The 14,710-nt window shown below is 39.0% G+C and overlaps 1 protein-coding gene across 1 annotated transcript in view; it reads right to left on the bottom strand.

Annotated features, from left to right (window-relative positions):
- SV2C (synaptic vesicle glycoprotein 2C) overlaps positions 1 to 14,710 on the bottom strand; it is a 114,739-nt gene that overhangs the window by 53,565 nt on the left and 46,464 nt on the right. The window contains exon 3 of the mRNA XM_051788219.1: positions 10,034 to 10,214. Coding sequence (XP_051644179.1) covers positions 10,034 to 10,214 — 181 coding nt within the window. The remainder of the gene's footprint in view (positions 1 to 10,033; positions 10,215 to 14,710) is intronic.

Raw genomic sequence — 14,710 nt, 5'->3', positions numbered from 1 at the left:
GAGTTCCTTCTCTAATGTTGAAAATTCACTAGTAGAACAAGAAACAATCTTCTTCTTTCCTGCCAAAGCTGGAAAGTGCTAAAGAGTAGTTACAGGTGCTCTATTTCAAGAAGATCTAATTTAATAGGTTGCGTATGGAATCCATTGGGTGGATGCTTCAAGTGGAAAGAACATACCCTGTCTCAATGACATAAAATGCACAGAGAACCTGATCAAAAGCAGCAAAAAAGGCATCTCTTACCTTTCAGCATGAACCAATGGTACCATGAAGGATGGGAGGTTGATGCTGCTTTAGCAGTTAAGACTGTTCCAGGGGGGTTGACATATATCCTACATCCTAAGGGTTCTCCAAGATTTCAGAAGCATTGTCTGGACTGACCAAATTAATGGAATGACATTTCTACCAAGTAGACCTTTTGGACATGTAAGAGAAATTTTGGAGCCAACAAACTAAAATGTTATTTTGGATATGCAAATAACCAAGAAAAAAAATCAGCTTTGAAAACTCACAATTTTTCTGTTTTAACTGATGTGGTTAAGTTGGCATTTCCAGTGAGTACATCAAGAGGCTAAGAAAAGCTTAAAGTTCAGATACTACATTCATATTGACTGAACAGTGAAAACAATCTGTCTACTGTTTAAACAAGAAATAAAGGATGCACTTCCATCACATAGGCAAGTGCTGCTATTTAGAGTTGAAGGTCTTTGTTTCATAGCAATAGTGTAGTAAATAAAGCATGTTGTTTCCTTCTTTGCACCTTAAACCCTGAGATTAGTTCAGTTGGTTAGAGTACGGTGCTAATAACACCAAGGTTGTATGTTCAGTCCCTGTATGGGCCATTCATTTAAGAGTTGGACTCAATGATCCTTATGGGTCCCTTCCAACTCAGAATATTCTGTGATTCTTTGAGTCTGTGAACAGAAAATTTGCTTCTCAGCTTGTTAAACTCTTCTTCATGTAAATGCAGAATGATACTGCTACAAGCTTTTAGGATACCAGTACCAAGAAAGCTCTTCCTATGTCACAAATCTACTACAAGGACTAAAAAACTGCTATGAAAATCTTAGGGAGGTTAATCAACAGTGAAATGGGAGGAGTGAGGAGGGAGATGGAGAGGAGGCATCCAAATGCAGAAGCCGGTTCTTTTGCTCTTATGCTGGACAATCTCAAGGTTGCAGTTGCCATGTCTCCATTCCCTAAAACCTGCTCCTAAATTCAGATCAGGTGATAGCAGAAAGGTAGAGCAGGAACAGCTACAACTGTAATCACACCAAACAACAATGAGAAAACTCCTTAAAAACTGAATGGACCTAAAGAACTTTCATTTAGGGAGCAAAGAAATTTCTGCCTGACTCTTGCAAAAATTTTAATATGTGCTGGGTACTACAGTCATTTTCCATTATAGAACTAATATGGTATCTGGTATACTAAACATTGCTAGCAGAAGCATAAACTACCTCTCAAAGACTTGGGCAAGGGAGGATAGGAGCATCTCTGAAATCTTCCATCACTGTCTTGTGAGGATCTTTCAGATACTTCATCAGCTATTGCACAATATGAATTAATTTATCAAATGTTCATATTAAAAATATCACCCAATATCACCCAATAACTGCAAGGAAAAACGCACTTTTAATTATAAAAAAAGGAAAAAAAAAATCCATGGAAGGAACAGAATCCGATTTTCAACATTTTTGTACTGTAAGTTTAAAAGCAGACTTCTTCTTTGTTGCCTACCAACATTGTGTGGAATGGATGGTGGCACGCACAGAGGGAATTCTGAATAAAACTGAAAGCAGAATTACTACTAATTTTTTATGTAGGAAGACTTCATCTTCTGTTTTAAGGGAAATGAAAATGCTATTTTCCCACATGACACAGTATCAAGTCTGCTTCTGGCAATGAATTGGTTTGATACAGTGGGCTGTCTGCTGTTAGTGTGTTTATAAATTATATGGCTCATCCTCATTTGTAGAAAATAATTTGATACATCAAACTATATTCCTCTCTTGATATGTCTGCATGTGCAGATGAAAAGCCTGTGAGAACTGTGTTGACTTGAGAAGAATGTTCATTCTAAAAATAGGAAGAAGTTTAACTTTCCTAAATATAAATTTTTCAAGCAAGCTGAAATTTGTACATCTCATCTGCTATTTATTCATGTATGTTATTTCTTCAGTCATCATAGCCAAAGCAGGGGACATAAACTTGTTATCCATAGATCACAGTGGGAGTCCATGCATTACTTCCTAAAGTGTCACAAGAAATGTCTACAAGGTGCAAACATATTGTGAATACGTGCATTTTTTACACCTCCACAGATAAATCGTGTGGAATCTGAACATTTTTTAAAAAGATTAAAAAAACCCACTAATGTAAACCTCAGGGTTGATGATCATGAGTGATTAAGTGTCTCCAGAATAACAGATTCTGTAGCCCAATAGCAGCAAGAGGCAAAACTTTGTCGAGGTTGGCTCAAGATCATAAAATAAACTCTCTCACTATAAGGGTCAGTCTCTGCACCTAGAACATCAGGATGCATGCCTTCAGCCTTGCTTTTTCTGTAACTATATGAGAATATATAGAAGAACAACACCTAATAAAGAGCAAGAACCTTTTGCTCCTGCATATATTGCTCCATATGTGAGAGAATAGCATAAATTTCAGTCAAAAAAATTACAAATGTCAGCTACAACATTTTCCACTTATTTTTCATCTTACATGATAAACCCCATCAGAAGTAGGCAGGGCAAGAGAGAATGCATAATTATATATTTATGTACACTCTCAGTTCACACTTGTTCTGGAAAATTATGGGGAAGGAGAAACCAAAAGGAGATTTAAGTGATGCAAGTTAGGACGGTAGGATTCAGTGAAACAAACAATCAGCTAAGATACATTTGCATTTTCTTTGTCACAAATAAAGATGATAAATGTCTGCTAATCTACCTTCAGAGCTATGATTTGTCACAACAGACTTTGGCAACTGCACAGTGTGACAGCTGTAATGAAAACATGTCCGTGAGGCATTTAGGAACCTCTGGCTTCAGATAGAAACTTTTTTTTATTTGCAGATTCACTAGCCAAAGGGGCTTGACATGCAAAAGCATACAAGGACTAGAGATAATTAGAAAAAAACCCCAAACCTGTACAGAATGCTAAGTGCACAAGGTAGGATGGTGCTTTTCTGAAATACCTTGTCTTCTCTTTCAAAGCTGGACAATTTCCAGACTAAAAATAAAGATTGTGTCTGTGTGAGATTGCATTTGCAACTTGTCACCTTGTTATTTGCAATTTGTTAAAAAGTGATAGACCTCAAGACACAGACTCAGAGATTTGGAAACAACCTATCACCCCTTGTCCTTCCATTCAATTGCATCTACTCTTCTCTCTTCCTATTAACAGTTCAATACCCCCCTACCAGAAGTCTCACTGTTTTCCTTTCAGAACTGCCAAAGTATCAGACTGGCAAAGTATCTAAGGGTGAGCAGCCAGACTGACAAGTTCTCCTGGAGAACTGCTGGATAAAACCCAAGAAAACTGCAGCACACTATAGACTAAGCTTTGCTGATCATTCTATCCATGTTTAAATACAAGTGTTTCCTTGGACTATGCATGCTAAAGAAGTTGCCTTGCAGGTACATAAGGGGCCTGTATGCTATTAATAGCAAGAGAGTCCTTGTAAAAAAGATTCATGTGATTATTTACTGAACTCTACCGTACTGTCAGTTCTGATAAAAGCTGAACTGATGAGTAAATAATTCTTTCCCTAAATTTGCCCCACACTATTAAGAAAAATCAAGTCTAATATGATGTCAAATTCAAGCATACTGCAAAGAATAATTGCAAACAATTTGCTAGATATGTCAGATAAATTACTTCCACATCTGTCAGTATTGGTAATCACAAAATCATTGTTTATTAATGCATTCTTTTGCAGATTTTCTTCTTCTGTTTCATTCATCTTTTCAAGTTTTTACTTAAAAAACAGATACCATGGTTGGTGTCTGTTATAGACCACCTAGGCCAACCAGGAAGAAAAAGCGGATGAAATAGTCTATAAGCAGCTGGGAGAAGTCTCACAATCACTAGCTGTTGTTCTTGCAGGGGACTTCAACTTATCAGATGTCTGCTGGAAAAGCATCGTAGCAAAGAGAAACAGTTCAGGAGACAGCTGGAATGTGTGAAAGACAATATCCTGACACAGCTGGTCAAGATGCCATCAAGGAGTTGCCAGATGCCACTGGACTTGTTGTTTGAACAGAGAAGGGTGGTGTGATAGGATGGTTGGAGGCTGTCTGGGGCACAGTGATCAGAAAATGACAGTTTTTGATTCTCAGAGAAGTAAGGAGAGGTGTCAAGGAGAATTGGTACCCTGGACTTCTGGAGGGCTGACTGACGTCTTTAGGAGAACTGGTTGAGAGAGTCACTTGGGAGGCAGTCTTGATGGGCAAATGAGTCCAAGAACACTGGACATTCTTAAAGAAAAAAAACCTAATGGTGCAGGAGCAAGCTGTTCCCATGTGCTGAAAATTGAGCTAGCAGGAAAGAAGACCAGCCTGGCTGAACAGAGAGAGTCATACTCAAGAAAAAATCCAGGAGTTTATAACCTTCGAAAAAACAGGCAGGCCATTCAGAAGGACTACAAGAATGTCATAAGTTTATGTAGGGAGAAAATCAGAAAGGCCAAAGCTCAACTAGAAACTAATTTACCTACTGGTGTAAAAGGCAAAAAAAAAAAAGTTTCTATAAATATGTTAACAACAAAGACAGGCCAAGGAGAACATCCAGCCTTTATTACATGAGGGGACATAAATAGTCAGACCAGTTGTTTTCAGGTAGCCAGCCTCCTGATCTGTAAGACAAAGAGAAGGAAGAGAACAAAGCCCCCATAATCCAAGGAGAAATGGTCAGTGACCCACTACACCACTTAGACATTCTCAAGTTTATGGGGCTGGATAGGATCCATCCAAGGGTCCTGAGGGAGGTGAAAGTGCTCACCGAGCCACTTTCCATCATTTGTTGTCAGTTCTGACTAATTGGGGAGGTCCCAGTCAACTGGAGGTTGTGAAAAATGGCACCCATTTAAAAGAAGGGCCTGGAGGAGAATCTGGGAAACTACAGGCCTGAACTCAGTGCAGGGGAAGGTCACGGAGCAGATCATCCTGAGTGCCATCACACAGCATATATAGGACAACCAGGGGATCAGGCCCAGCCCACTCAGTCTGTTTGCAGATGACACAAAGCTGGGCAAGAATGGGAACATGCTGGAGTCTAAGAAGGTTCTGCAGAGGGATCTGGACAGGCTGGGTTGATGGGCTGAGACCAACAGTATAAGTTTCAACAAGACCAAGTGCTGGGTCCTGCCCTTGGGTCACAACAACCCCAGGCAGTACCACAGGCTGGTAGAAGAGTGGCTGGAAAGCTGCCCAGCAGAAAAGGACACCCCCACAGGTGCTGGTCAAAAGCAGCTGAACAGAAGCCAGAGTGTGACCAGGTGGCAAAGAAGACCCAGGTGGCATCCGGGCTTGTATCAGAAATAGTGTGACCAGCAGGACCAGGATAGTGATTGTCTCTCTGTACTCAGCACTGGTGATACTGCACCTTAAGTGCTGTGTCTGGTCTTGGGCCTCTCACTACAAGATGGACATTGAGGTGGTGAAATGTGTCCAGAGAAGGCAATGAAGTTGGCAAAGCATCTGGAGCACAATTACTATGAGGAGTGGCTGAAGGAGCTGGGGGTGTCTAGGCTGGAAAAAAGAAGGCTTAGGGTAGGACCTTATTACTCCCTACAGTCACCTGAACAGAGGTTGTGGGCAGGTGGTGATCAGTGTCTCCTTTTCCAAGTAACAGTAGGACAGATGAAACAGCTTTAATTTTTGCCAGGGTAGTTTTGATTGTATAGTAGGAAAAATTTGTTCACGGAAACATTTGCAAAACATTGAAACAAGCTGACCAGGGAAGTGTGGAGTCTCCATCTCTGGAGGGATTTAAAAGATGTGTAGGTGAGGGGCTTAGGAACATGGTTTAATGGTAGACTTGGCAGTGTTGGGTTGATAGTTGGCCTCAGTGATTTTAAAGGTCCTTTCCAAACTAAATGATTCTATGACTCTATTACATTTCTTTTGATTTTTTTCTGTCATGTCGTCTCTCTATATTATTTATATATTTCCCTTGTCTAGCCTTTCTCTCCCTTTTGTATGATCTTCCTTTCCTCATAAGAACACTGTCCTGTTCTCTCAAAAGCAAGGGGAAGACCATTTCTCACCTGGCTATCCAAGGTTTAGATTAGTCAACTTTTAGCCACATCTGAAGCTGCAAGGGTGGAATCTAAGCTATTTGGAAAGCTCAGACCTTGCCAGCTGCTTCCTTGGCTTCATTGAGAAGCATATATCCCTTTTGGCATAGGCTATTAGCTTTGAAGCCAAACACCAGCAGAGCTATTCATTAGCTTGCAGTGTAAAAACACTGATAGCCCTGAGTGGGAGACAGCTGGATGCTGGAGAGAAATTAAAGGCAGAAAGATTATGACCTTTTCAGGGTGAGAGGACACAAGATGCTTCATGAAAAAGAAGTGGAACGAGTGGGTATGAAGTGGTAAAAGATAAAAACAACATGATACAAAGTACTGATGACATACAATTATAAAGGCAGGCTGTTGGTCTAGATCTGAAGTTCCTGAAGGCAACTGCTTGTGTAGACCAACCATTTTGTCCTGTGTCCACATTGTCTATATCTCTCTTGGAACATTTTTACAGTTGTTATGTATATAGACTTCTTGCACATCCTTCCTTGTCATGGCCTCTAAGAGTTTCTTGCCATTACATATAATATACGAAACTGGTGGTAAAGGGCAATGTGTGTGGACTTGCACAGACAATCACCTCAAAATTGTAAATTACAAGAAACTACATCCATTATTGCTAACTTTTGATTCCCCACAGAAGTGTGAATAATTTGAGAAAATACCTGAATTACGGTTTTAGTGCTACTACAGTGACACAAGGACTCTGTGGTAGATTCCAATTATGTGGAAGGAGTACTGCAGGAAGATTTAGAGGTATTGTCTGAGGAAGGATGAAGAAAGCTGTCTGAAGGTCAGTCTGGAAATTCTGGCAAATTGAAAGAAATCTCTGTAGTGTGAAGGAGCAAGAATCAGGATGGGAGCGGTTTCAGGAGCAGAAAAGGATATACAGCAATTGAAAGGACTTTATTATACGGACTCCGGGAATAATGTGTGGTTTAAAAATAGGACATATTTATTTAGCATTTTTTTCTTTGTTCATGAAAAATAGTAAGTTTCTTCCAGGAGCAAACGTATGAGGTTGTTCTGAAAAATTTCTAAACTCTGGTTCATCTCAGGATATTTATTTCAGCTAGCTTTTTGCTGCATGGAAACTTTGATTACTTTTAGAAGTAACAGTTGGGCTGGATAAGCATGATACATTTTTCCAAATTGTATCATCTCTGGCTATTCCAAAGCAACCAAAATGAAACCTGCGGGGCTAAGACAAAAGGGCACTGTAGTGCACTTTTAATCACTTTATCCTAAACTGAGTTGTTGTACTTAAAAAGGCTGCAACTAAAATTATCTGTATCACAACTAACAAACTAATAGCTTAGATTACTTTTTTGTAATAGAAATTAGATAAAACTCTATAGCTGAGAAGAATATTTCACACCAGCAGTGTTGAATAGACAACTCCAGCTCCATTCAGGTTAACAGCAATGCTGTGAGTCATGTTCTGTATCAGAGAAACCTTTCTTTGACAATTTGCAACAGATATAACAAGGTGTGTTTTCATGAAAAATCTTTGCACCTCCCTCCAATGGCTAATGATGAATACAGCTCACAGTTTCTCATCTAGGTCTTTTTACCTTGTAGGAAAACAGGTCTAAAACCCTCCTAGACCTTTATCAGGCTTTTGGATTCAATTTCCTTTTCAGTTTTGATTTTGGATTAATCAATGGAAGAATCACAGTTATAATATTATTTTCTGTAACAGGAAATGATCTTGAAGATTTTCTAACATTTCTTTATTCTTTTCTCTAGCTTAAGTTTATCTTTCAGACTTTCATACATATCAATGCCCTTTACACAGCAACATCTTAATATTATTTATACTGGTTTGTATTCAAAATATCTTGTGTTTTCTTGCAAAAGTTTTACTAGTTTTAGGTTTTTTCAGATGAAAAAATAAAACTTTTAAAAAAATATGTGAAGGCATATTTTCTTTCCTTGGGCTGTTTACTTCTGTAAACACATTTTGACTACAAAGGGAATATTTCATAGTATTTTTAAAATAAGTACAATCTTCTATCAGATACCGGGTTTATTTTTTCATGTTTCTTAACTTTTTTTTTTTTTTGATTATCTAGAAACCAACAGACCAGTTTAAACTCTATATACTTCAATGATTTTATTTAATTTGAATAGTTCTTAATATTTTATTGATTTTTAATTTAATGAAATTGTCCTGATAACTCTCTGCCCCTTTAAAAAACTCTTCTCCTATCTGAGTAATAATACTATTTTGCCTTTAAAACATATCATTCAGTTATTTGCTTAAAATTATTCCAATTTCATATTTGGGCTCTTTGATTCACACAAAATTACTGGAGCAAAGCCTCCTCTCTTGCTAACAAAGGCACAGTGGCACGTTATTAAGAAAAGGAAGACTAGGAAAAATGAGGGCTGTTTTTTTGCCTCAGTCTTCATCACTGAGTGCTCCAGCCACACTGGTTGCAGAAGACAAGGCAGGGGCTGGGAGAATGACAACATTGCACTGTAGGAGAAGATCAGATTAGGGAACATCTAAGAAACCTGAAGGTGCACAAGTTGATGGGACCTGATGAGAAACATCGGTGGGTCATGAGGGAACTGGAAGATGAAGTTTCTAAGCCACTATCCACCATACTTGAGAAATTGTGACAGTCTGGTGAAGTTCCCATTGACTGGAAAAGGAGAAACATCTCATTAAGATGTGCCTTCTCTCATCTTGAGGTAATGAGGAACAGATTCTTTTCTAGAAACCCAGTGGCTTTTTCTCTTTTCTAGAAACCTCCTGCAGCTCTGATATCAGCTGAAGGAGATTATTCTGAGGAAAAATCCAACCTTCGAATAACACAGCGAATGTGAGCCAGCCATGCATCTTTCTCTGCAGTAACTGCTATGAGGAATGACTCTGCAGGTCATCCTGTCTTTTTTGTTGTGGCTGGTTTTGGTTTTGGTTTGGAGGGTCCATTTAAAATGTAGTACATGGTGATAAATTATCTATGACCTGTTCATGTAGCTCTCAAAGATGGCATAGGAGAACTTTGGACAGAGTGGGGACACACAAAGAGATACAGGATACAGATACGAAGGGCATGCTCCTTCAAAGCATTAATCATAAGCTGTGTACACAATAGAACACAATTCCCAACTCAAGATGTACATCTATCACAAGGAGAGCTACAGACACTGATCATTACTGTAAAAGCAAGGAGGAGACCCTGCAGGTAAGTTTGTTATGAGGCACAGAAAATACCTATTTTGCTGTATGTCCCAATAGGGACAATCTAGGCGAAAGGCAACAGTGTCACAAAACTGTCAGCCAAAAGGCAAAGCTTAGTAGCACAAGGTACTGTCCCAGTGAATTAAGAAGGGTGAGCGATATTACAATAAGCTTCTGGACTTTGTCTGGATCATAGAGTACACCTGTGGGAAGGGTATTATTTTGCTGACTGAAAAAGATACTGTATGTAGAGAAGCTGAGGCATAAAAGAGTTAAGCAAGTTGATCAAATATACAAAGCAAATCCTTTGCAAAAAAGAACAAACCTAATCTCACAGTTTTCAGTCTGTGTCTTTCCCCTAAAATCATTATTCTTCCCCTTCCAGTTGTGATTTAGCAGTGTAGTAGCAACACAGTAGTTGTTTAATTCTCTCACCCCTGACACAGACTGTATTTATACATTAAATACATTTGCAAACAGGAAAGTTTTATTAACATTTGGAATTGTGGAAATGAACAAAACCAGAGTAGCTTACCCAAATCCAGAAAACAAGCGACAGAAGAGGAAGAAGCCATAGCCCTGGACAAATGATGAAAGGAAGGCAAAGAATCCATTGACAGACATACATATCAGGAGTGACTGTCTCCTTCCCACCTTGTCTGCCAAGCCTCCCCAGAAGAATGCCCCCACCATCATCCCAAGGTACACTATGCTACCTGTAATACACAAAAAAAGATATTATTTTGTGAGCATCATAACTTGACCACAATTGATGACACCAAAACCAGTTAATCTTCTATATTTATGAAAAAAATAGTATACAAATTATTTTATCCTTTCTCACTGCATAGAAATTCCAGAAAATAAGTAGTCTTGTAGGAGATTAATCATTAGGAGTAACATGTCTAAATCTAAAGAAAGCTGATTGTGAAACACACACTTTCCACTTGAGATCTACAGAACTGAAAACGTCCAGCTTGACAGTCTTTTTCTCAGTCCTTCTTCAGGGTATTACTTTATTTAAAAAGGTGATGTCCTTTATAAGCAAAAGCACTCTACTGTTCTTGATTCATTATTTTGGGTTTTTCTTTTGTGTTTTCCCCCCAAAGAATTCTGAACAAGTACATTACAGTTTAGCTATATATATTAAAATGACATATGTAAAAATAATTTTGAGATTTTTTTTTAACATTAATGATGTTTTCCACATGAAGTACTTTCTTGAAATATTTAACATTTTGACCATTCACATTATAGCATATTGTACATTATTTCCTTTTCAAGGACAAACTCCCAGTGGAACACTCGACAAAGATACACAACACATTGAGCAGGCTGTCAGAAGGAAAAAACAATTGCCAAATTTTCGATAGCACCATCAAATTTGTTTGATATATGTAATTCTTTTTTTGTCTACTTTCTTATTGAACTTCCCAGGTTGGGTTTTATACACCTAGCATATTGCTACCATCTTATACATCTACTAGAGAGCAGACATTAACTATAAAGGTGCTGGAAGCACTTAAAATACTAGTAATCCTTGCTTTGTGTCTCTTTTTGATAAGTCTCAAGAATGGACAAATTCTCCAGCATCTCTGCTGAACTTTAATTGCTGTTGTCTAAAATTCTGGCCTTCCAAAGAATCAGCTCTGCCCTGAAGAAGGTGGTTGGATGGGAAAGGAAGCTGAAATAAAACATTTAAATACCTGGACTTGGTTAAAGACTTATTAATGTAGAGGTTAATCATCAGTATTTCCATGCTTGGAATTCCAGATGATAACATCTGAAGTGCTGGCATCTGCGAAGCCTCATGCACCCCAAATTGTCCCTGTTTCCCCTTGTGTTTTGTACAAGTAGTTTTCACTGCTCCTTATGAGACATAATTTAAAACTATTTCATAAAACACACGTGTTAAATGTATATTAGCAAGATCATAGAATCATAAAATTGCTTAGGTTAAAAGGCTTCTCAAAGATCATCCAGTTTCAATTCCTCTCCCATGGGTAAAGACACCTTCCACTGGACCAGATTGTTCAAAGCTCCATCTAATCTCAGCACAGGATAACAGATCCATTGCTGCTCATCACAAGAGAATTGCGAAAGCAGCAAACTCCTTAAGAACAACAGCTAAGTCTCTTCTCAAAATAACTTTTGTCAATGGACATTTTCTGGGTGTTGCTGGGTTCTCAGTCTTTCACCAAAGAATGCTGATGAGAATGTGGGTAAATCCAAAATCTGCAGAATTACTAAGACATCTCTGTTTACTTTTCTCTTAGCCCAAGAAGGACACAGATATTACAATAATTTTTTTGTTTTAGAGGCATTTAGGAGCAGACATTTATCAAGTAGTTCCTCCATTCTGATCAGAAATTTTTATTTCACTAGTTGAGATTTTCATGAGAATGCACACAGCTCATGCATTTACTAGTCCTAAAAAGAAAAAGACTGATGACTCAGGTAGCATATTCACTCAACTGCTTTAAAATCCCTCCTGAGGTCAAGGTTACTGTACCATGCTGCAGGTGGATCACTGCTTTTTAGCAGTTTGGAAACTCCATCCCACAAGATCCTGTTGTCAGTAGCAGTTCAAAGAACATAAAAAAAAATATAGTTAAACAGCTGCATTGCCAGCAGACCAATTTCAAAAAAGCAAAGAAAATGGTTGATTTTTACTCTTTAAGTGAAATTCCTTATATTCTTTCATATATAAATGTCACTGGGCTTTTTCAATCATCACTCTAATATAAGAAATAGAGAAAGCCAATCAAATATGTCTTTATATTGTATTGGTTTAAAGGTAAACCAGCAGGGGAAAATGAACTCAATCCAAAAGAGAGATTATAAGTCAGAATAACAATTTAATAAAATAATACAATAAGTACGATTATACAGACAAACAATTGGTTTTAACCCACAAAACCCAAATGTATAACTCAGCACCCTGGGGTATGAACACAGTGGTGTTTGTTGGGCCCCCTGAGTCCAAAGTAAAGGGAGAGGGGGGAAAAAACCAGTTGGTGAGAGTGCTGTTGCAGTCTGGCCAAAAGTGGTGATTGCAGTCCGGTCGAGAGTGGTGGTCTGCAGTCTGGTTGAGAGCGGTGATCTGCAGTCTTCCTCTGGATCCCACAAGTGGTTAAAAAAGTCCCAAGACTCCAAGATTATATATCCTCCAGTTCAGGCAGGAATGCCCAGTACCTCCCTCAGGGCAGGGGGTTCCCCAATGGGTGTGAGGACAAGAGCACCCTCCTAATCTCACAGGCCTCTTAACACCCAGTTTATAGCCTGAGGAGTCAGGCTCTATGGGCAGAGGGTGTAAATGGTTCATTGATAACAGTTTCTGGGAAATGGTATGGAAGGCTATAGAATACAGTTTTGGGTTACACCCATAATGATGAACTGGTCTCAGCTGTTCTGACTAGGACAATATACATAACTTTGAAATATTTTTATGCAAATAATCTAAATTTTACCAAGTAATTTCTTTCCTTGCAACGCACAGAAATATCAAAACACTATGAATTATGAAAGAAAAATGTTTCCAAGTCTTGAGAGTTTAAAAACATTAACCTTCCTTTTAGATGACAAATCCTTTGGTCATTTTACTGTGCTTTGGACTCTTACGTTGGTGTAATTCTCCTAAAGAGCATTCAAAAGATGTTGCTAAAAATAATATTCTCATCCTGTCAATAAACTGCTATAAATAGGCTGCTCTCTGAGCTGCAGCATTAACTTATTCTTTCCCATTATATTAACTTTGAATTTTTTTCTAATTCCCTTGCAGACCCTGCGCAATCCATCTCCCTGACCAAAGATCTGTATCTCTTCCATCCTGAACCTACTGTAGCTACCAATGACACTTATTTCAATGCTTTTTCCTGCCTTTTTTCTTTTTCGTATTTTCTGTCTTTCTTTATACAGAACATCATAGAATCATAGAATGGTTTGAGTTGGAAGGGACCATAAAGCTCATCGTGTTCCAACATCCCCATCATGGGCAAAGGTAACTTCCATAAGACCAGATTGCTCAGAGTCCCATCCAACCTGGCCTTGAACATTCCCAGGGATGGGGGATCCACAACCTCTCTGGTCAACCTCTTCCAGTGCCTCACTACACTCATAGTGAAGAATTTCTTCCTTATCTAAACCTGATGGCTTCTGAACCTTTTCCAAACTCTGGGCATCTCTTGTTAGCACCGGTATCAAATTGTTAGGAGTGGAATAGATTGAGGTTCCCCTCCCCTGTAAATTCTAGTTTAAACCCTGTCTGCAGCCTGTAAAGGAAGCCCCGTTTCAAGTCATTCCTTAAGACCTTTTTCCCCTGCAGCAATATTCACAAGAAGTCATAAAAGCAACAAACGCAAAGGAGAACTACGAACAGTTAAAACAGCTGAACAACCACATCATGGTTGGGCTTCATGAATGAAAATTTGGGAAGGGCTCTGCCCAGGTTTGTTGCAAGCACATTGGTGGCTAAAAAGGCCAATACGAGATAGGCATGATCAGTCGCAAAAGGCACAGCAGAAAGACTCCTTAGATGGTGTATTCTGCAAGGCACGATTCTTTCTGTGTTGTCTTTTCTCCTCAAGGGTGATCCTGCGTGCTTTCTCAAAAGCATCAGCAGTGTTATAGATGGTGTGTCTCCAGGCCTCCCGATTGGAGGCCAGAGTAGACCAGTTATGGTGATCAATATGGTCAAGGCTGAGATGTTGTTTCAGGGAGTCCTTGTATCTTCTCTTTCGGGCTCCTCTCTTGCAGCAGCCGGTGGCAAGTTCACCATAAAGCAGGATCTTAGGGAGGTGGTGGTCCTTCATCCTTGAGAGGTGCCCTTGAGACGTGCACTGCCCAATGCAGCTGTGTTCTCAGCAACATGGCCTCAATACTTGTGACTCCTGCTTGTTCTAGAACAGATGTATTGGTCACATAATCTGACCAGTGGATGTTCAGGATTGTACGGAGACAGCATTGATGGAAGCATTCTAGGAGTCACAGGTGGTGGTGGTAGATGACCCATGATTCAGATCCGTATAAGAGAGTAGACAGCACAATGGCTCTGTCAACACTGATCTTGGTGCTTTTCTTCAGGTGTTTATTTTGCCAAACTCTTTTATGAAGCTTTCCAAAAGCACTATATGCCTTTGCTAACCTATTGTCTATCCCTCCATCAATCTTACCATCCGAGGAGATGAGGCTACCTAGGTAATTAAACTGCTGG

The sequence above is a fragment of the Manacus candei genome, unplaced genomic scaffold (assembly GCF_025592945.1).
Source record: "Manacus candei isolate 608988 ecotype Guabito, Panama unplaced genomic scaffold, ASM2559294v1 h1tg000024l, whole genome shotgun sequence".
NCBI classification, from domain to species: domain Eukaryota; kingdom Metazoa; phylum Chordata; class Aves; order Passeriformes; family Pipridae; genus Manacus; species Manacus candei.
Note: the sequence above shows the minus strand (reverse complement) of the source record. Positions and strands in the feature narration are given on the sequence as shown.